The 21,151-nt window shown below is 41.7% G+C and overlaps 1 protein-coding gene across 6 annotated transcripts in view; it reads left to right on the top strand.

The window, feature by feature from the left end:
• TJP1 (tight junction protein 1) overlaps positions 1 to 21,151 on the top strand; it is a 157,025-nt gene that overhangs the window by 79,996 nt on the left and 55,878 nt on the right. Inside the window, exon 1 of one of the 6 annotated variants that reach the window (XM_058033022.1) lies at positions 9,024 to 9,214. The exons of the other annotated variants lie outside the window; for them this stretch is intronic. Coding sequence (XP_057889005.1) covers positions 9,182 to 9,214 — 33 coding nt within the window. The 5' untranslated portion in view covers positions 9,024 to 9,181. Of the gene's footprint in view, positions 1 to 9,023; positions 9,215 to 21,151 lie in introns of those variants that run through there. 6 annotated transcript variants of the gene reach the window in all.

Raw genomic sequence — 21,151 nt, 5'->3', positions numbered from 1 at the left:
TCTTGTTGTCAATTATCATATTTACTCATCTTACAACAGAAGTCAGAGTATTATGTGACTCATGGAAGTTTGCACACTTGGCAAAAATTGGTTTCTCCAGCTTTGAAAAGGCTTTCAGAAATATTTTCCAGTTAGGGAGCAAGTTTTATGGTGAGAAGCTGTATCTTTGATTAGACTAAAGCATAAGATAGGAAATACTGGATGAGCCTTCACACAGAGGGATTGAGGAACTGCAAACAGCCACACAGACCGGACTGCACTGGGAAACTTGTTCTAAGGCTTGTCCTTGCTTTACCTGCTTGGAGAACAAGAAGAATTTCAGTCCCTAGGCTCTTGCCTTAGCACTTTTCACAAGTATTATAATCTCACACATTTAAAAAGGGATGTGACAGTTGCAGTTTTTCAGCTGGCACATAGAGTTGAACTGACAGATGTGTAAAGAAAAGATTTAGCTAATGATATTGATATAATGTGGATTCTTTGAGGCCTAAACACTTGAATGAGAAACAGCCATCCAACTGTGGTAAATAGAGCATTTGCCCTGTTAGCTTTGAGCTTTGCACTGTAAATATTTTTGCTTTGAATCCTTCTGTAATGACTATAGGTTTAGCTAGATTAAAGCATTGTTCTGGTTAGAGCCTCTGGGCTTCACTACAATATAGGTTGTGGAATGTGTTGATATTCCAAAGAGATGGTTTCTCTGGTACTGAGGCAGTCAGGAGAATTCCTGACTGTTATTTCTTAGATTTAGAGTTGGAATTTGAGTAAAGATACACCTGTAGTAATATATGTTTATCTTGCCAAATACTAATGCTTCCTAGGTAATGCAACACCAGTTTTATCAGAACAGAGGTGAGCCCTGACAGTCCTGGAGACAGATGCCAACTGTGATTTTCTCTGAAAAACTTCTGTTTTGGCAAATGTAAATCAGTTTACAGATCTGTTTGCAGTGTAAGTGCCTAGAGACCTGAACTGAATCTAATCCACTGAGAGAAAGAAGTGAAGTTTGGACTCCTTATCAGTACAGGCAGTGTGATGACTCATAAAAAGATCTCATTTGGTACTTCACATCTTTTTGAACCTCTTGTTTACTGTGTTAACCATACCCAGTATTACTCTGTGGTCAAAGCTTGATTTTTTAAATTCTGAACTAAAATCATATCTAGTTTTTTTTTTTGAAAAATCTCTTACTGAAAATGCATTACAGGTTGTAGTTAATGGGACCAAGTGTAAAATGCCTGCATGCTTTTTGAAGGTTCTGAGTGATTCAGTAGCAACTGCTTTCACTGTGCCTTTATACAGCCAATACTGTATGAATCTCCAAACTAAAAAAAAATGAGCATCTGAGAATTTCTTGCACATGCATGATGGCATATCATACAGGAGTACTGGAAAAATGTCATGCAGTTGTCCAAGAAGTGAAGCAAGCCCTGTGTCTCAGATGAGGTACAGGTGCCCTACCTCTGTAAGGCACAGGGTGCCTTTTGCCCACAGAAATCTGCAGGCAAGGTGATCTCTGCGCTTGAAGTGTAGGTAAATGCTGTGTGAGTGTAGATACATAGTGATGTTACCTTTGCCAGTAAATTCAGCTTGAAAAGTCCCCATCTTTGGCTACTTATTCCTGCCTCTGTGCTCCAAGGATAATTTTTAAAGTGCAGAAATCCCCATACAGAGTGCCAGAGTGCCAGAGCAGGAACGAGTGGCCAAGTCACAGAGTGTGGGGCTCCCATCCCTGATTTCATGGGCTGGGACACACCAGAGCCTCAGAGGCAGCCCGTGACGTGCTTTCCTTTCCTGGCAACAACAGGTCAGGAAATAATGCAATATCCTTCCACACTAAGCACTTTCTGTTCTAGTAGCCTCTCCTGTAAATTGTCATGTTGAAACTGTTACATGTACTGAAAACTTTTTAACTTATTTAAAAAACTTGTAGCGACATTTATTTATATAATTAAAAATACTAATATTAACCAAACTGTAACAGTTAAAGGTGAATTAGGGCTGCAAAACATGTTGTCCCTGGGAGGTAAATTTTTCTATTAATTTCTATTGACACAGCTAAAATATAATATCACAGATATCTATATCTATATCTATAATATTACAGATAACCAGATATCTACTTGCTACAGACTAAAAGTAACTGAAAAGCACTCAACTTTTAAATGGAAAGTATGTGGTGCTCAATGAATGTGTCTTAAATAAGATCCCTTGAGGGTTTAGTCTGAATTATTGAAATATGAAGTTAAAACTCATTAAACTATGTTCTGCTGTAGTGTTTTAAACCAAAATAATATTTTATGCACTCATGTCTCAGGCTAATATATTTTAGAATTATAATGATTTTGAAAGGGAGCCCAAGAAAACCATCTCAGACCAGTGGTGACACTCCTGTGTAATATAATGACCTAATAATACATAGTTAAGAAACCTGCAGGAGGTGCAAACAAGGTAACTTGAATTTCTTCCAGTGACACAAACAGCAATCTTTTTTAAGTGTTTGGGGTTTTTTTTTAATAGTTTTAAATATTTGGAGGTAGAAACAAAAACAAATACCAAGATGGAAAGGGTTCATAACCCCATGGGTGTGACCATCAGGAGCTTACTCACCTTACTTAGCTTCTCTAAACCTTACTGAAGTTGCTCTTGTAAAGCAGGTGCTGCTGGGACAGAGCTACCACCTAAGGTAAAGATTACACTGGAATTAACTGGAATAATCTGTGCTCCTACTTTTAAGCACAGTGTTAGTTCCTTGACTTGATGGATTTGTGCATGTGAATTTTAAAAGAGTAGATGGAGTCTTGTACCAGTTGTAATAAGAAAGGCAAGAGGATAAAAATAAATTTGAGATTCTAGGAGATGAAAGCTGAGTGGCAATAAAAATAGATTATAGGTTATAGAGTTCAGTAATCTAAGTTTCTACATTTTTTGCAATTATGCAATAAGGTCTTCTTGGTATGAAGAATTGAGAAGCAGATGAGCTCACACTTTTGCATCATTATCTAGAAACACTTTTACCAGTGTAACAATATTCAGTATGTATTTTTGTGTTGAATGTAACAATTTTCAGTACATATTTTCATTTTCTGTATGCATGCCCTTCTCATTAGCAAGAATGAGTCATGATAATTTCCTGTAGTACTCATTGCAAGTCTGATATTTGTGCTCAAGAAACTGTAGAAGTGATCTCACCTTTCAAAACTATCTGGCTTAGAAAACCACACCTCTGCAGCCTCCTCATCTTCCCTCCTCCTTATAGTGGTGATTCTGTTTGGGTTTTAGAGAACAGTTTTGTCACTTGTATCTTGTGCAAGGGTTCCTGGAAAATTTCTGGGTTTGAATACAAAGTTGTTTGCCAGAAAGGTAATTAAATGAATCAATTTTGTTAAGCTGACCCTGGACTCACTTTTACTTTCTAAAGTTGCCTGTGCAGTTAATCTTTGGTGCATGTTGCTTGTTGTCTGGGCAAGCACTTTTTAGGTTGAACTGCTAGTCAGGCTTTGTAAAATCTAAATATGATAAATAAGAATTCTAGATCAGTGGAGCATGTGTGGTGCTGTCTGCAGTGTGACTGTTCAGGGGCTGGAATCACATCAGCACCGAATTTGTGCCTGCTGAACTCTCACAGCTGTCTTTGATTATTTTAACAGTCCCCTCTCTACCAAATAAACCTGGAGAAAGCAGAACAGTTCTGAATATCTGATATTTTGACATCCAGTGGCTGCATAACAGTGAAGCATTTTGTAAAATCAGCCTTGATCAGCTGCAGTGCACTGAAGTTTACAGTCCCGTTCATAAAATGTCTGAGATGGGAAGTAGAATGGTTACATAACATTTCTGTAATGAATTTCTGTAATAAATTAGCTCTGCTGCCACGAAGCACAACTAAAACTCACAGATAATAATTTCTTCAACAGTAGTCTCAGATTTTGTCATTTCACAATTATACAGATGACAAAGTTTCTCTGAGACCTGATCCAAACCCATGGAGATGAGTTTCTTTTTAGAAGGATATCCCAAAATGATAACTGAAGAGACTAGATTTCAGCTCTACAGTGATACATTCGTCAAGTACTTTAAGGCTGAAAATAATGTTGCATTGCCACTGCAACCTATTTTTATTTCTATTTGTACATTTCCCATTTGCTTACAAGTTGAAGTGATATTCAGGCTGAACAGATAAAATGCCCTTGCACTTTGCTAAACAGTTTGCAATAGTACTATTTTTAAGGTGTTAAAAGGAAATAACAATGAGCTTAAACAACAGGAGTTAAGATAGGCACCTGGATGAACATGTTGGGTTTATTCCCATTCTGAGCCTCTGGAGTGTACCTGAGGTATGTGCTTTAACCTCTTAATGGGCGGTGAAGTACAGATTTTGGGATTTTGTCTTTGGGGATTTTGCCTTTTGGGATTTTGTCTTTGTCTAACAGTTCCAGTATGGGAGAGGCAGTGAATTACTGGAAAACTCTATTCCCTGTATATTGAGCAATTGTCTGCAGTGTTTTTAGAAGAGGCACTGCAGTGATGTACAGCCTTTTAAAGAGCCACTAGGTATAGGAACAAAGCTTTAACTGTGTGGAAGTGGGAGGAAGATAAGAATCATTACTAGGCATCATCACTGCATTAATTTTTTCCTTAGGGACTTGATTCATCAAGACACTGAAGTTCTGTGTAATTTTAAGGACATGGATTTCTCACAGCTTTCTGTAAACTACTTTTTTACGTCTTGAGGTAGAAACAGATACTTTCTTGTGGTTTATATGGTGAACTCTAATTTTCTCTTCCCCTTTTTTTTGTTCTTGAAGTGCTGAAATCATGCGTCAACTACAAATACAGAATCTACAATATCAACTAAACTGCATGACATAATTGATAATATATTGGCCTATTTATAGATAAGCATCCCAAGACTACCTCACAGGGCAGCAAAACTGTCTGCTATCTCTGAGAGATCTTCTATGAATTGTTCTCTTTCTGAGCCACACACACCACAAAACCCACAGGAAGTTGTCTCTGTAGTGGCTGTGGTTCTGCAGTTTCCTTCTTCCCCATCTTTAAGCGGTCAAAACAGTTCTTTAAAAGTTAAGTCAACACAAAGTAGAGAACAGACTTCCTGTTCTTGTGGTGTAACAGATACCCATGCCCTCAGAAAGGAGGATTCACACATCTGACTGTCCTTCTGCGTCCTTTGAATCAATGTGGGGTTAGGGCTTGAACTTATTAAATAATAGTTTTATTTTTAGGTTTCCTACCAAGAAAATATAATAGTACTTTTTATAGGCATTTCCCAGTAGCTGTTATTTAAAGGATGAGCAAAGTGCTTGCTTTTCTTCAGCCCTTGACTTCTAAGACAATTTTCTATCTAAAGATAGGGGTTAAAGATGATCCTCTTTTCAGGACTTATATGGGTAGAATCAGAAATATACTTTAAAATTCTGATCCCTTAGCTAACAGATGGGACTTGCTGTATAACTGCATCTGACTGAATGTATTGTATATATAAGGCATATATATATATATATATATACCTAAACACTAACACATGCATCTCTCTTGCTATATATCAATATGTGTATATAAATATATAGACATCTGCTGTTTCATTGAAGATTTTTAAAGGGAACACATGAATACACTGGAATCCTAACAGTCTTAACAATATAGAACTTGCACTTTCAGACATGAATTTTGTAATATTTATTTAAAAATTTAAAATCCACTCAAGGTTAAATATAAAGGACTATAAAATTCAAAGTTATTTACACTTAAGATAATAATTCTATGTTGACTTGGCCAACATTTGATTTGGCATTTTCAGTACTGTTGATGGTAGATTTGCTTGTGAGCAATTTGTTAATGAAGAGATGCAAAAATCCTCCTGAAGGAAGAATTTCAAAGGACAGCAACATGACTCTGCTATTGCTTTGTATAAAAACAAGCAAACCCATTCATTAGAAAGAATTTGTATCTACTGAAAAATAGATGCATTTTACCAATGCTAATAGAATAAGATAACATTTCTGGCTCCTCTATTTTGTATCAAGAGTAGAGATGAAGATTTAAATAATTGTTTGATGGAAAGAGAAGAAAGATGGTGAAGAGAGGGAAGGAGAAATTATAAAAAAAGGAAGGAGAAAAGAAGAAGGGAGGGGAGGGAAGGGAAGGAAGGAAAGGGAAGGAAGGAAAGGGAAGAAAGGAAAGGAAAGGGAAGGAAGGAAAGGGAAGGAAGGAAAGGGAAGGAAGGAAGGAAGGAAGGAAGGAAGGAAGGAAGGAAGGAAGGAAGGAAGGAAGGAAGGAAGGAAGGAAGGAAGGAAGGAAGGAAGGAAGGAAGGAAGGAAGGAAGGAAGGAAGGAAGGAAGGAAGGAAGGAAGGAAGGAAGGAAGGAAGGAAGGAAGGAAGGAAGGAAGGAAGGAAGGAAGGAAGGAAGGAAGGAAGGAAGGAAGGAAGGAAGGAAGGAAGGAAGGAAGGAAGGAAATCTCCTTAGTTTCTGTGGGCTAAAAGAGTTATGCATATCCAGCTGTTTTGAAACCCTGGCAGAAGTCCCTCCTTGTTAAATGGTCTCCCTCATTGTTAAATTCGGGGTATGCATTGGTAGCATTTTCTCATCCAACATATGATACAAAAATGGTGCCTCTATCTTTCCTTTCTTTGCTTAATACTTTTCTTTCACCTTTTTGTTTGTTCCCCATCTTTCTCCCAACACTTTAATAACTGCTTTTATTTCCCATGGTCCTTCTCCCTCATTGTAGGGAACCCATCTGCACCTCTGTGTGCATGCCTTCAGTCCTCTTTCATTCCCTGGCCTCATCTTGGTTGATCAACCCTTTGTTGTCAGTTTATCTCCTCTCCAGCCTGTAGGTCTTGTCCACTCTCCCCAGAACTATTCAAGGAGAAAAAGATGAAAGGGAGGGATTATTTCACCCTACAGTTTATCAGGTTATCCTCCCCTGAGTTTCTTTTCATGCAGTCTCCACACCTTGAAATCTTCCCCCTCCTTCCTGTTGTGATCTCAGCCTTTTCCTTCCTGCCTGCTCTGATGAATACTCTGACAGTGAAGCATGTGGGCACAAAACCCGTCACATTCCGCCTTCTACGGCTGTAGATAGAGTTTAAAAAAATAATCGGAGGCTTAGTTCCATCTAGCAATGAACAAATGAAACGTGTGCTGTGGTGTTTCCATGGCAGGAGGCCACGCTGCAGCACGGGGAGCTCCTGTGGGGCTCCGGGGGAAGGAGGGGACTCGGCCGGGTGTCCGGGCACTCGGGATCAGTCCGGAGTCAGAAGGCGGGGACGGTGCTGACAGAGCTCCCGGTGCCTTTCCCGGCCCTGCAGGGCCGTGGTGGAGGAGCTGGCCCTTCCCCGAATTCGGACTGCTGCCTTGGGAATTTAATTCGGCTATTTCCTGGAATATGAATTTGTTTATTTTCAAAAGAGAACAAACGTAAAACTCATACAGTGGCTTTGGGTAGGGCGTTTCATGGTGGAAGGGTGATTTGGATCGTTGAATTATCGCCTCTTTTTAAGAATTTCAGTACTTCTGGAGGTTGCATGGAGCACAAAGCAGCTGGTGGCACATAAGTTGTACAGCTGCTAGAAAATCTGGCCCTGATACCATGGCTTTTACTGCCATGTATATCTCATGAAATGTTTGCTGAGTGCAAAGTACTCGCATTTCGATTTGGGATTTTTCTCACCTACTTTTCCTTCACTGGAACCTTATGTACCTGATTAGTCATGCCACTTGGGCTCTTATCTAATTCTGAGGAGTAAATTAATCAACATCATAAACTATGGACCATAGTGATATGGGTGATAACCAGTGTGCCATCTTTTCAGTGGGGTTTGAAGCACTTTAATGGGTGATGCTTCTGGAAGTCACTTGGTTAATTTATGACTTGGTCCTACAAAATTTGGGAGTGTGCTCAGCTTTCTGTGGCATGAGCCATCTCGAAGACTCCAGCTGCATTTTCAGACAGCCTCATCGTGCATGGGTTGGGCATCCAACGCCCAAAAGTAAAATAACATCTTTAAAAGCCTTTCCTTTTAAATGGAAAAAAAAATGCAGTATTTCTCTTAGTGCTTAAGTAAATACTTACTTTGTAAAAGGCACTCTAAAATGCTGGGAAAAGTTTATTTTTCAAAGCCACAGGCAGCAGTTCGTGGTGCTGTAGGAAATGCTAAGGCTATGCAGTCACCACCTTAAAGCAAAGCAAATCTCCCAAGTTGTTTTCTTTTTGTGTCTTTATTGCTTTTATCTCAAGAACAAGATGTACAATTAAGGAACTCGAAAACTAACGTCCCGCCCCTTCAAACAATGGGCAAACGCAAGAGCAGGTTTGAGCCCGCACTGATCGACATCCCAGCTCTGCGGCCGGCTCCAGGGGGGCGAGGATTCCGTGAGCGCTGCAGGACAGCGTGCTGCGGAGAGCGCGGCCCCGGGCCCGGCCGAGCCCCCGCAGCCGCCCGGTCCCGCAGCGCTCGGGGCGGTCCCGGCCTGCTGCGCTCCGCGCGTTCAAACGCCCCCCGCGCTCCCATAGGCTGCGCCGGCCCGGCCGCGCTCGGCCCCCGCCGCCCCGACCATGGCGCGGGGGGAGCCCGGCGGCCGGCGAGCCCCGCGGGCGGCCCTCACGGCGCCGCGCCCGGCACAGCCCGCGGGGCCGGGACCGGCCGCTCCGCCGCCGCCGTTCCGCTGCCCTTTAGGGCTCCGGGTGCTGCGGCAAAGCGGGGGCAGGCGGCGGCGGGGCGGGCAGTCCCCCCGCGGCGGGATGGGCCGTGCCGGCAGTCGGACATGTCGGTGGCTGCGCGGGGGGAGAGGCACGAGGCGGGCGGGCGGCGCGGCCGCTGAGCGGGCGGGCCCGGGGGCAGCGCGGCCGCTCCCGCGCTCCGTGCCCCGGCGGCGGAACCCGGCCCCGGCGCGCCAGGCGCCGCAGGAGAGAGACCGCACTTTTATCAAACTTGAGCCTTCGCTCCCCTTCCTCTTTCTTCCTCTCTCCCTCCTCCCCCGTCCCCGCCCCTTCCCTGCCGTCCTCCTCTTCCTCCTCCCCCCCGCGCCCTGGGATGTTTATTCGGGCGGCTGCGTGAGGCGCGGGCGGCGGCGGCGCCGAGTTTCTCTCCCCCGGCCTGAAGAGTTGCAGGCGCGCACACGCTCGCCCGGCTCCGGGGGAGAGAAGGAAACAAAATGTCTGCCAGGGCCGCGGCGGCTTCCACGAAGGTAAGGCTCGGCCCCGGGGCGGCCGCGTTCCGTGCCCGCTCCGATCCTGCGGTACCCCCGGCGCGGTTTCCCCATTGCCCCGCCGAGCCCGCACCGCGGTGGCCGCGGCTTTACCCCCGCCCGTGCTGAGGGCACGGGCTGGCGCGGACCGAGGAGGTGGGTGAGGCGGGCCGGAGCCTCCCGGCCGCCTTCCCCGCAGCGCTTCCCCCCTGCCTGCCGGGAGGGGCGCGCAGGTGGCCCGCACCCCCCTGGCCCGGGCCGCTGCCCCGCCGGCCGCCCCCGCCCCGGTCCCGCCCGGCCGCCCACCTGTTGGACGTGCGGGCCCCGGCCCCGGGACGGCTGCGGCAGCCGGGCCTGCCCCCGGGAGAAGCCCCCGCGCTCCCGCCGGTGCGCTGGCCGTGCCCTTTTGTTCCAGGCTGGAGCCGGGTAGCAATTAGGAAAGGCTCAACCGGGAGAGTCCAGTAGTGCAGGATTTTTTTCTGTGGCCGCTGAATCAGTCGGGGATGATTGTTGCTGACATACGGTAAACAGCTTTGGGGCGGCAGTAATCCGTCAGAAACTTGTGCCGGTCCTCCACCTGATCCGTAGGTGTTGCCGGTGCAGGTGCACGTTGCGGGGCGTGTACTCTGACCTGCCCCGGCTGCGCGGCGGTGAGTAATGCCGAGCGGCCCCGGGGCCCAGAGGTGGAGCTAGCAACGCTCAACAGGTTATTTCTCCTTCGCGCAGAATTAAAGGTTTGCTTTGAAACTCGTTTGAATTTGAATTTCGAACTGATTTTTAGCTTGTGGCGCCTGAGTAGTTGCTCCGGCTTCAGCGCGACGAGTTCCCGTCGTGTGTGCTGGCCGGTGCTGCCGGAGCTCGGCTTAGTGGTGTTTGCTTTCGAGTGAAACTGCGTGGTTTCGGTCTGATGTCACTTGCTGGTATGCACTTACTCACAAGTGGTGTTCTACAGGCTGAAGTCAAATGAACACCTTGCTGTGTTAGTGCCGAAAAACTTCGGTGCTCGAGATACTAAGTAACAAACTGACTCTAGTTGTAAGATACTGTTAGCTGGCGATTTTACCAACACCAGAGTCTTACTTCAGAGGTGTGTTCGAGGCAGCCTCGGCTTCCAGAGTGGAATTTAAAAAATTTACAAGCTAATGTTGACTACTGAGTTTCATGCCCCGTTTGAAGTATTCTTCCGGAGGTATTGTGTTACATTTTAACATATGGACAAACACATTTCAACAATAAATGTTTGTTGTTGGAAGAGTAACCTGTTTTAGATAATATTTCTTACTTCTGCTATCACCTAGCTGTGGAGATAGATAAAACGTACTTTTTAGCCCTTTTCAAATGCATTTATGTTAATAACAAATAGGAGTTGAAGATAAATGTTGTGTTGAATAGTGTTGTGTTAGAATTCTGCTTTGTGAGGGATTGTGAGAAATTGCATCAACTTAAATTTTGCAGATTTTTTTGTTGTTGTTGTAAAATCGGGGTATAAAATTCTCATTTCTGGCTCAAAATGCTCTCTTAAAATACAGCTATTTTGTGAGGCTGTGGAAAAATATTGCCTTCCACACATGCATGTACTGTCTTGAAGTGTTTTTCTATTTTTAAATACGGAAGTGTATTTAAAGTTGCAGAAGTGTACAGAAAGTGTATCTGTTTTGGCTGTGGACTGGTGTACAGACTGTGTTCATTGGAGGTTGTATCTTGCCATAGCAGTTATTTGAAACTCCTCCTGCTCATGGTCATATCACATTGGCCCTTGGAGCTTGCATACATGCATACAGTATCAGCCAAACTAATTATACTGAAAGGTATGTTAATTTAAGAATGTTGCAAAATATAGTCTCACTGGGGTTTAACTCTTCACTGGGATGCTTTCAGAATTGTGGAAGTCATGTAATTGAAATAGCATCTCTTTCTTGGGAAAAACCTCATTTTGTAGGACCTGGGACTGTCAGAGTAAATTCTTAATCTGTGATAGCTTTTTATCAGAATTATTTATTATCTTTTTATCTTGATCACAGAAATGGCTTTAAAGACTAGAATCTGTTGCATGCAGTTTATGTGAGTTTCGTTGTCAAAACAGAGGTGCTTTCTGTCAGTGGATATTGTTAATTGTGTTTCAATCATTAGTTCCTGGGCTGCTCTCCATGTAGTTTTAATAGTCATAGACAAGGAGATTAAAAAGGGTTTTGGAAATACTTGAATATTGAATATTGGGGGATTTCTGTGTTCACATTCCAGATCTTGTTTTCTTTACTTCCAAAGTTATCCCTTTGGGTATGGTATCTGGTTTCTCATTTTTGGGGTTGTAATGCATTAAATGATGAATGGTTTTCTCTGAACATTTACTTCATATATTTGAACTGTGTGTCCATATCCACAGTTACTGTGTCACACTTGACTGGACAAAACCTTAAAAAAAAAAAAGGAGGGAGAAAAAATTCTTTTTTATTAGCTGAATTATTCTTATTTGTACATGAGATAACCTTGGCTGCTGTGATTGATTATGTTACCCCCTACTATCAACAGTCTTTCACAAACAATTTCACTGCCTTCAGTTTTGACTACTTAGCTTATTCCCCTGCTATGCTGTATAAGAATATGGTTTTATTAAGGTGCTATGTGCTTGTTGTAGCTGTTGGTAAAATACAATAGAAAATGGTGGGGAAATGAAGACTGGCTGGAAGTTTAGTCTGGTTGTGGCTGTTACTGCAAAATTTGAGGGGCCTAATCTCTTCTGGTGTCTTTTTGAACAGTACTAATGGATGCTGTGGGAATGACTCTCAGGATTTTAGTAATGGGGTGTAAACTTTCTTTCTGCCTGTAAGTTGGAGGTTGTCATATAGTCCACATTGGTAAAAAAAACCCAAACCAAACAAACAAAAACATCACCCTGAAAAGGGACAACTTACTGAATCCCTGAGCCTTTTTGTATGCTGAACCTGAGTTCTTGAGACTCCCTTCTATTTTAAGATACATTCGTGAAGAGTATTTCAGTCTTTCACGTCAATCATGTAACTAACTGAATTTTGGTTACTTTAACTGGTTTAGTAGCTCCTTGCATGTATCTGTTAACTACCCCTTGAATCAGGAGCTGGGAACATGGCTGTGTTAATGGTTCAAGGCATGCTGATTGCAAGGACTCCTTGGTTTTCTGTTTTAGGGGCAATGTCCTGTGGTTTTCATAATTGGGGTTAGCATTGTACCCTAAATCTTTCTTGGAAACACCAATGGATTTGTTTCTTGTAGAGCATATATGTGCAAATGTTTTTAAAGTGGTTTTTAATTCAGTCTGTGAGGTAGCTAAGTTTGGAGCAGTGTTTTATTTTTCTTATGTAATTCTGTATATGGGCACTGGAAAGTTAGATCTTCTTTGGTTGTTTGTGAGATTCCTCAACTGTAACAACAAAGAAATAAATATATAGAAAACATATATGGGAAAGTAACTGAGAATTGAGTTTAACCTAAGAATTTACCTCCTATATAGAAAAGAGAACCTTTAAACTACTGCATTTAGTTTTGCTAGTGTTTCTGTAAGTTGTATTTGGAACTTAGGAAATACTAATACTGGTAGGTATTTTTCAAAGAACAGTTTATATGAGTAGCTTGTATTTCAGGCTTGGATTTTCTTGATTTCATTGTTCCAGTTAGCACTATCAGTAATTTCAATTACCAGATGATACCTGAGGTGCATTTTCCAGTGTGACTTTGGCTGCAGTGTGAGAGGAGCTGCAAGCTCCACACTCCCCAGGTCATTATGAAGTGAGTGCTGGAGTTTGCTTCTGGTTCAACGTGCAGTGTAAAGATTACTGTAATGTAAACAGAGCTGAAATCTGACGGTGCCTGGCAACTGGCTCCACCTTTATAGAGTGGAAAATCAGTAAGGCCTTATCAGTGACCAGCTAGCTAATCTTTGTGTCAAGAAAAACCTCTAGAACTGGGTTATGTACATCGTAGGTATTCGAAGATGCACATTGTGCTACTGCCTAGGTTCTATGAGAATAGGTGCTGGGCTTCTGTCTGTACTATAAAAAGCTAAACCACAGTATTTTGAATTTGTTCTTGAAGTCAGGAGTGGTTATTGAGCTTGAATATGTCTGTGTTCACACTGCAATGTACCATTGTTGTCAAAACCTTCTGGTACTCGTGAAAATCCTTGGCTTTTAACTACTCAGCATAAGGTACTGAGTTGGAAACAGAACTGTAACTAGTTGACTACTCAAGCTCTGAATTGTGCTAAATATGTTGGGTTTATTACTTGAAATGCTGTGCAAAAGTATTGTCTACCTCAGGTCAAAGCACTCATCTGAAGGCTCTGTATCACAGTTGAAGTTCTCACCAAGGACTGAAGTGTTCACCCATTTTTTTGCCCACAAGCTTTCAGTGTGAAATAAGATCCTCCTTTCTTTTTCTTCTCCTGTCCTCTATACCTTGTGGAAAGGCCTTGTCTTGTGTACACACTGGAGTGGCAGAGGAAAATCTGATTAGTCACAGTGTGGGGGGAGTAAAGCCATGTACATGTCCATTTCAGAATTAATGGTCCCAACATTTGGTTTGTATCACTGTCAAATTCTACGTGTCAGTTTGAGTTAAGGAATAGTATTTGAAACAAATGCTTTTATTGTTTTTGTTACGGGTTCAAAAGACATTTGTCATTTATATCCTCAGAAGTATTTCTGTGTTATCATGGTATAAATACAACAGAAATTAATATCAAACTATGCCCAGTGTTTTCTCAGGCAAATATATTACTAATGACTTCTTCACTGAATGTACTGATTAAGCAAACAGCCGTAGGGAAGTCTTAAAATGAATTCCATGATTCTGTGCAGTGTATTTATGCTGAGTCCAAAAAGTCCTGAAATGAAAACACTGTCTTGTCTTATAATTATGCTATTTTAGGGACAGATTATTCAAATATGTGCTGTACAGTCATAAATAGTAGGGGTGCTCTTGTTTCAGGGCTGTGATGTGCTCGAGTGAAGGATCTGAGGAAATGGAGGGGCACGTTCAGATGAATATTTAAGGTCCAGCGTGGGTCCCTTGGAGGCTGCAGAGTAACAAGTGCTGCTGAGGCCACAAGTGTGGTGGCTTGTCCAGGGACAGTGGTGTCTGCTGGGTTATTCCATGGGGTTTTCCTGCTGGGCTGTGCTCTTAGGCAGCTCCCTAAGCCCCAAGCTCTGTGGACTCTTTGGGCTGCTGCAGGGTTGGAGAACCTGCCCCACTGTGTGCAGCACTGGACACTTGGCTTGCATTTACTCTTCTTGACTCTGTAGGATCTTCAGTAGCTCTTTAGAGGTCTTTCCTGCGTTTGCACATCAGGATTTATTTAGACACTTGGAAAAATTAACTGTATTGTTGGTGCTAAAAATTTAAATATTGGCTGTACATTAAAAAAGTATTTATTTTCTCAAGAGTATTTGGTAATCTCTAATAGGATTCTTGTTTCCTAATCCATTATAAACAGATGTTCCTCCCTTTTGTGGTGGGGGAGGGCAGCCTAAATTCAGTAAGATGACAGCAGTAGGGAGTGCTGCATTGGAGAAGTTCACATTCTTAGGAGAAGTGGGCAAATGTGACCTTTTTGGCCTATATAGTTCATCAGAAGGTGTATGGTTAACTTCCCTTAGCAGGGGAAGCAACAACAGAACTTGGTATGGCTCTGATGGCCTTTTTGTCTCCCCACCCCCACATCTCCAAAGCAGTGATATGCTGAAAATAGAAATTGAGCAAAAGTCGGCAGTTTGTTTAATTTGTAGTTCCCAAGGCTTTTCCCAGGAAGGACTGCACTGCAGAGCTGCCTTCTGTCTTCCTCACGTTTGCCTTTTACATTTGACTTCTTAGGAACTCAATTCTAAAATCTTCCCCACCCCTCCTAAAAAGGCAGTAATTAGTTTTCAGCTTGTGATCCTTTGGGACTGTTTGAATGGGGTCCAGTAACAGTGTCTTCCCCTCTGCCCCACTGGGTCAGCAATCACTTTAACAGATGGCCTCCTTCTCTGTATCCAGCTTAGAAATTTTCTTGTAAATATGAAATGGACCCGTTCCAGCTATTTACACTCTGGGCTGGTGACTGTTTCTTAGGATGTATCCAGATGGGAGATGGAATGAGCAAGGTGCTTGGAGACTTGTTAATACACTTCAGAACATATGGTCAAGCCTTTGGACTCAGCTCTGGGAGGCGAGTTTGTTGGGCTGAAATAACATCCCCTGCCCTTTCCTGCAAACCTTCTTGGGTCTCTTTCTTCAGGCAGCCATGGTGCTCCTGCAGCAGCATTGATGCCTCAGTTATACTCACCATGAATTCAATAACACAAAAATTAATAAGGAGTAACTTGTGGCGGCAGAGACACTGCTTAATTTTTCAAGTTAATTAAAAGGAAGTAATAACCTTAAATTATAACCAGAAGCAGTAGCATAATGAAACAGGACAGATTGTGAAATTTGAGCAATGATGTCAGTTTTTCTATTACTTAAATTACAGCAGTGGTGACATGACTTTGACAAAGGACTGACCAGGCACGTGTTGCTATGAAAAGGTGTATAAAAACATATTTAAAAGTAAAAAAATCCAAAACAAACAAACAAAAAAAACCCTGAAAAAACCCAAACCAAAGAGTATGTACACAGATGCTTTCAGCTGCTTTGAAAATATAATAGATGTAAATTATGTAGTCTAAAGATTTATTGGTTTCAATAGATCTTTTAGAATTGGAATGACTGTAGCTGTAAAGCTCTAGGAGTAACTTTGAGGTGCTACTTGACAATGTGATATCAGTTAATTAGTTATTTGTAATTTGCATGGAATCAGGATAGTACCTGGGGCTAATTCTGCCAATTATTGTTTATCTGAACAAATTCCAAGGCTGTAATAAATACGTAATTCATGTTCATTTTGGATGACTGACTTGCCCAGAACTGAATTTGGGAGAAGGCCAGATCCTGTTAACCCTCTTATCACAGGATGGTTGTTTAAAACCTTTTTAATGTCACTTGACCCAGCATTGTTCCTACATTTGGAAAAAATGCCCCTTTGCCCATGAATGCCTTAACATGAATTAATTTCCCAGCACAGTGTTAGGTGACAGGGATACTGGCTTTTCCTGAAACCTGGATTCCTCAAATCATTTTTTCAGTGGGTATTAAGATCTTAAAGCCAAGCTTAAAGGCATGGCTTTCTGACAAAAGAACTTGTGTTTCCTTCAGGATTGAAATTAAGTTGAGGAAAGTGATTGGCCACTGCATTCAGGATAAACCTCTGTTAATAACCCAGCTATGTAAGAATGGAAATTCCTGGAGTGTAATCTCATGAGAGAGCTAAATGCACTTGCATTTTGATTGGGTTTTGTTCTCTATGGAAAATGTAGGCTGGATTAATATTCCTAAAGCTGGGAGCATTTAGCTAGGAAGCACAGGAAAGGTATCCAGGTTTACAGAAGCAGTGTTGATGGCTTGGATGAAGAGCATGTTTCATCTGAATCAGAGTGCTGTAGAAGCATTCTGTGGGGTTATTTTTTCCCAGTGCTCTGTGGTTTGTTTATTGTTGGTAGTTCAATGGTAAATCCACCCTAGAACTGCCCAGGAAAGTGCTGAGTCTCAAATGAGGGGATCTGTTGTTTAAATTGTTTGGATACCAATGCTCACATAAAAGGTTTTTTTACTTGTTGTGTTTATTTGCAGTCAGTAAATGTCTCTGTCGTGGGAAGGTGTGTAAGGAATGGCAAGGAGTCTGTGGTAGAGAGTTCCTGAGATAGTTTCTTCCTTAGAATGACCAATGGTGCTGGATTTTTTTTCTTTTCTGTATGATGAGTGCACCTTTTAAGTCAGTTGCATTATTGGTAATACTGGTATTGTCTTTCTGGCTGTAAACTTAGTTTGGTTTACAGTAATGTGAGATTTATGTCCTGCACTTGAAGCTGTGCTAGCATTGTAGTTTAAACAGGCAGGAGGTGCCTTTTAAACATAAATGTGATGTTTCTGCAGCATGTGTTTCACTAGCCTGAACTTCTGACTGCATTTGTCATCTCCATTTAAAAAAAAAATCACCATGCCTTAAAAGTACTTTAAACAAAAGCAAGCAGTGTCAGAGAAATACTGCATAGCTTTTTTCTTTCTTCTTTATGATGGAATTAAAATTGAGATTTTTTTGCTCTTTGTATTTGGTTTTTCTCCTCCCGTGTGAATGCAGGAGTTCACCTCCTGTGCAGCAGCAGGGCTGGGTGTGTTGGGGCAGGGGAAGCAGATGGGGCTGGAGCTGTTCAGCGAAAGGGCTGCCCGGGGCAGGCTGAGGGGAGCTGGGGCTGCCGGGACAGATCTGTGCAGGAGCCTTGGCTGGGGCTGGTGGCTGCTTTCTGTGCTTTGGGGCACCACACAGCACCTCAGTCACGGTGCGTTGGAATAGTTTTGACTGTTGGCAACTCAATGGCAGCATTTTTAATCTTGTGAGGGAGATGGACTGGTAGATCTAATTTTGCTTTTCTATTTCTAGAAAATCTGTTGTTAAAATCAATGATTGGCCTATGAGTAAATTGCTTGGGATGTTTATAGCTGGCAACAATAATTTTTCTTTTCTCTAACAGAAAGTACTGATTTTCAACTGGAACTAAACCCTTATTATGAAAATTACATTTTGCTTGTTCCACTTTTTAACTTCCAGAACAGGGCCTTTTAATTTGCTCAGTAGTAGTTGCGGTCTTGCTGTATTTAAAAATTACTTTGGTGGGAAGTATCTTTAAAAGTTTTGGGACACTTGTTAAGAAATTTAAAAAACCCTTCGAAGATATTTCTACTTGATAAACTACTATAGATGGTTACAAAACTTGGTCAGTAGCTTTCCCTGTATCAGAAGTGCAGACTTTGATGTTTTCCTGTTCATTTAAAATTTGTACATTATTCTGAGTTTCCTGGACATGCTTACAGTGTAGAGGTTAGTATGTAGCTGACCAAAACATAATACCTAAATTCTGTCTTTACTGTCCTAGCCCTTCAAGCAGTGTAATTATGTTGCTTCCAAGTGATAAGCCAAGGCAATTTACAGATTACTGGAATGCTTGAAAACACTGACCTTTCAGGTCACTCAGAGCACTCCTATTATGCAGAGATTGCTGTGGCACTGTTGTAATGTGCTGGCCTGTCACATGCTGACTAACTTGCAGAAAGCTTTGATGCAGCTGTTTTAAAAATGCTTTTGCTGACTGATAGGCACTTAGGCTACTGCCTGTGAACAAAGCCAGCTCTCATTCCATGCTTTTCGCCCCCATTTTCTATAACAACACTTCTTCCCTGCTGACTACACACACGGTTATCTGGGCCCAAGTGTTGACTTGTCTCCATTTAAATTGTATTTGTGTTAATTTTCACTTCAAAACTAGTCACGTGTGTGAGAGATGCGGTTTGTGTGGTTTATTCAGAGCTGCTGCAAACAAGCAGCCTTGAAAAGTTCACTCGGTGGCTTTAAAGAGTGGGTGGATTAGGGAGAAGAAAGTGTGTGTGACTGGGCAGAGCAGGGATTAAACAACAATGGTCCTTTGAGTACAGTGCAAAGTCGTTTACTGCAGTGGAGCATCTATCCTATAGTTGAGCTCGAATGTCTTTTCTTGAATTGCTCTGAAGAATTAACAATTTGGCAAATGTTTCCTTTTGGTGACTGATGCTTAATGGGCATCACACATGCTGATTATGCTAGCAGCTTCTTTGGTATGAAGACACAGGAACAGAGATTAAGCTGACTTGATTTTTTGTTTACTGTCTTTACTTTTATTCAGTTTTATTAATACTTGTTGTATCAGCTAGTGCCTGAATTGCAGAGATCATGGGAAGAGGAGAAGTAAGTACAAAAGAATAAAATCTTTAATTCCAGTAGTCGGGTGAGACTTAGAAGGATAAAGTGATTTTTATTTCTTCCACAAAACACAGAGAATCCATATTCTGTTTGAAAAGAAGGTGCTGGGTGTTTGGGGTAGGGAGACTCCTAAATCAAGACTCTACATAATAAGCACAGTAGCCTATTAGCTATGAAGGCAAGTTCAGCAATTCACAATTTAATCTTTGTTCCAGGGAATATGTGTATATTTAATATATTCTATTGGTTGTCTCTGTCTTAGGTTCTAAGCCCGTTAGAGTTCAGTGCATTTGGATCAAAAGCTAAGCATCTCTGTTCTATTCTGCTGAGAGGTGGGAAATAAAGAGGTAACATCTGATTGATGCTGTATGTATCATCAAAATATGTGGCATTTGATATAATCCTGAACTTCTGTTGTACAGCATGGCATCATTGTCCCCTTGTTTGGAGGGAGTGTGACATCAGGAATTCACCTGTTTACTGCAATTCCAGTCACTGCAAAAATATGCACAACCTGTGCCTAAAATCTCCTGAAGCACTAGAGCTGTGTATACAAGGACTGGTGTACTTACAGTTACCTTTGCTCTTTGACCACGTACTATACAGTGACAATGCACTAAAACATAAATTTCATGTTGTAAAAGAATGTAAGGTATTTTTCCTGCTCCAACAGTGCTGTGAAGAGAATAGAATGAGTAATGATTTTAGAGCAGGAAACTAACTGAACAGTGTAGTTACATAGTGAGTGTTTTCTTTTTTTTTGATATGAACTCTGTTCTTCTTGTGGTAATTGGTAGCACAGAAATATTTGGGTTTTGTATATATTTTCGTATGTACTTAATGGTTGCACCTTTCATAGAAGAAAACATTTTCCACAGCTCAGTTCAACATGTGTGAATCTGGATCAATTTAAATGGCACAGTGAGGGTGCATAACTTACACGTGTAGATAACATTTCAGTGTCTTTGAGAGGATTACGTTGCACAGGTGACTTCTGAAGGTGAACCTACAAAAATGAATGGAAAAGATACAACTAAATCAATACATTGATACAAGAGGTACAGATTTAGACATGTTCACTGCACTTAATTTTTTTGTGCAGATCATTAGAAGTTGCATGGCTGAAGATATGACTATTATCAGTCAAACTTTGAAAGCATTCTGGCAGCAGGTTTTGGTTTTGCTGTTCAGTTTTCACTTAATTGATAAAATTGTACTAAGCTGTCTTGGCTGGAACTAACCTTTCACATCTCACCTTTCTGATGAAGTTTTTCACTGATTTTATCCTCAAATATTGAGTCCTTAGGATTTTTTTCCAAAGAATACTCTGGGTTGAATGGTTTCTCTGCAATCTGTGGTCTCCTGATAGGTTTTTCCATTGAACTGACTCATCAAGCAGATTTGTCTGGTGTCCTGAAGCTGAACTTCTCTGGTTTCTTACCCATTTAGGGGAATGCTTCTTTGAAAAAACTATTCCTTGCTGAATTTGCAGGTTTGTAGATAACCCAGTTGCTCTTTTCCCCAGTAACTCATTCTCGGTGACAGTGACTTGGTAGATTTTTGGGGCAAGAGCTGAATGAACTGAAGCTCTAATCTGGCATAAACAGGTAATTCACCACAATTATTCAGGCTTTTCAGCTGTTAACCAAGTGCTTACCCAGTTCCTTCTCCAGCTGGTTGGATAAACAGCTAGAATGTCATTCATAGTTTTCCATTTCAAAAAATGTGCTGAGTGAATGAAAAAGACATCTGCCCATTAAGCACAGATGGGAAATACTTGCTAAGAGGTGGATTTGATGGGTAGCATCTCTCAGTAATTATGTATAGACTTTTATTTTTAGTCGTTGTGTTCAGAGTTCCTCTTCTGGAATACTCTACGTGCTTCTCATCTTCACCATAGCTTGGCTTGCAATCAGGGATTAATCTTGATGAAATGATGATGACTGAGGGAGAGAGCAGCTTCTCACAGGTCTGCCTCTGCTTGAGTTACTGCATGGTTGATTTATTTCAAAGTTGAATTGAAGCCATGGCATCCACTATTATATTGTGGACACATCTTGGTGTAGTGATTAGTTTGGAATTCTTCTCTTGGTGTG

This window comes from Melospiza georgiana, chromosome 13 (genome assembly GCF_028018845.1).
Source record: "Melospiza georgiana isolate bMelGeo1 chromosome 13, bMelGeo1.pri, whole genome shotgun sequence".
In the NCBI taxonomy this organism is placed as follows: domain Eukaryota; kingdom Metazoa; phylum Chordata; class Aves; order Passeriformes; family Passerellidae; genus Melospiza; species Melospiza georgiana.
The sequence above is the reverse complement of the archived record's forward strand: the minus strand, read 5'-3'. Positions and strand labels throughout refer to the sequence as shown.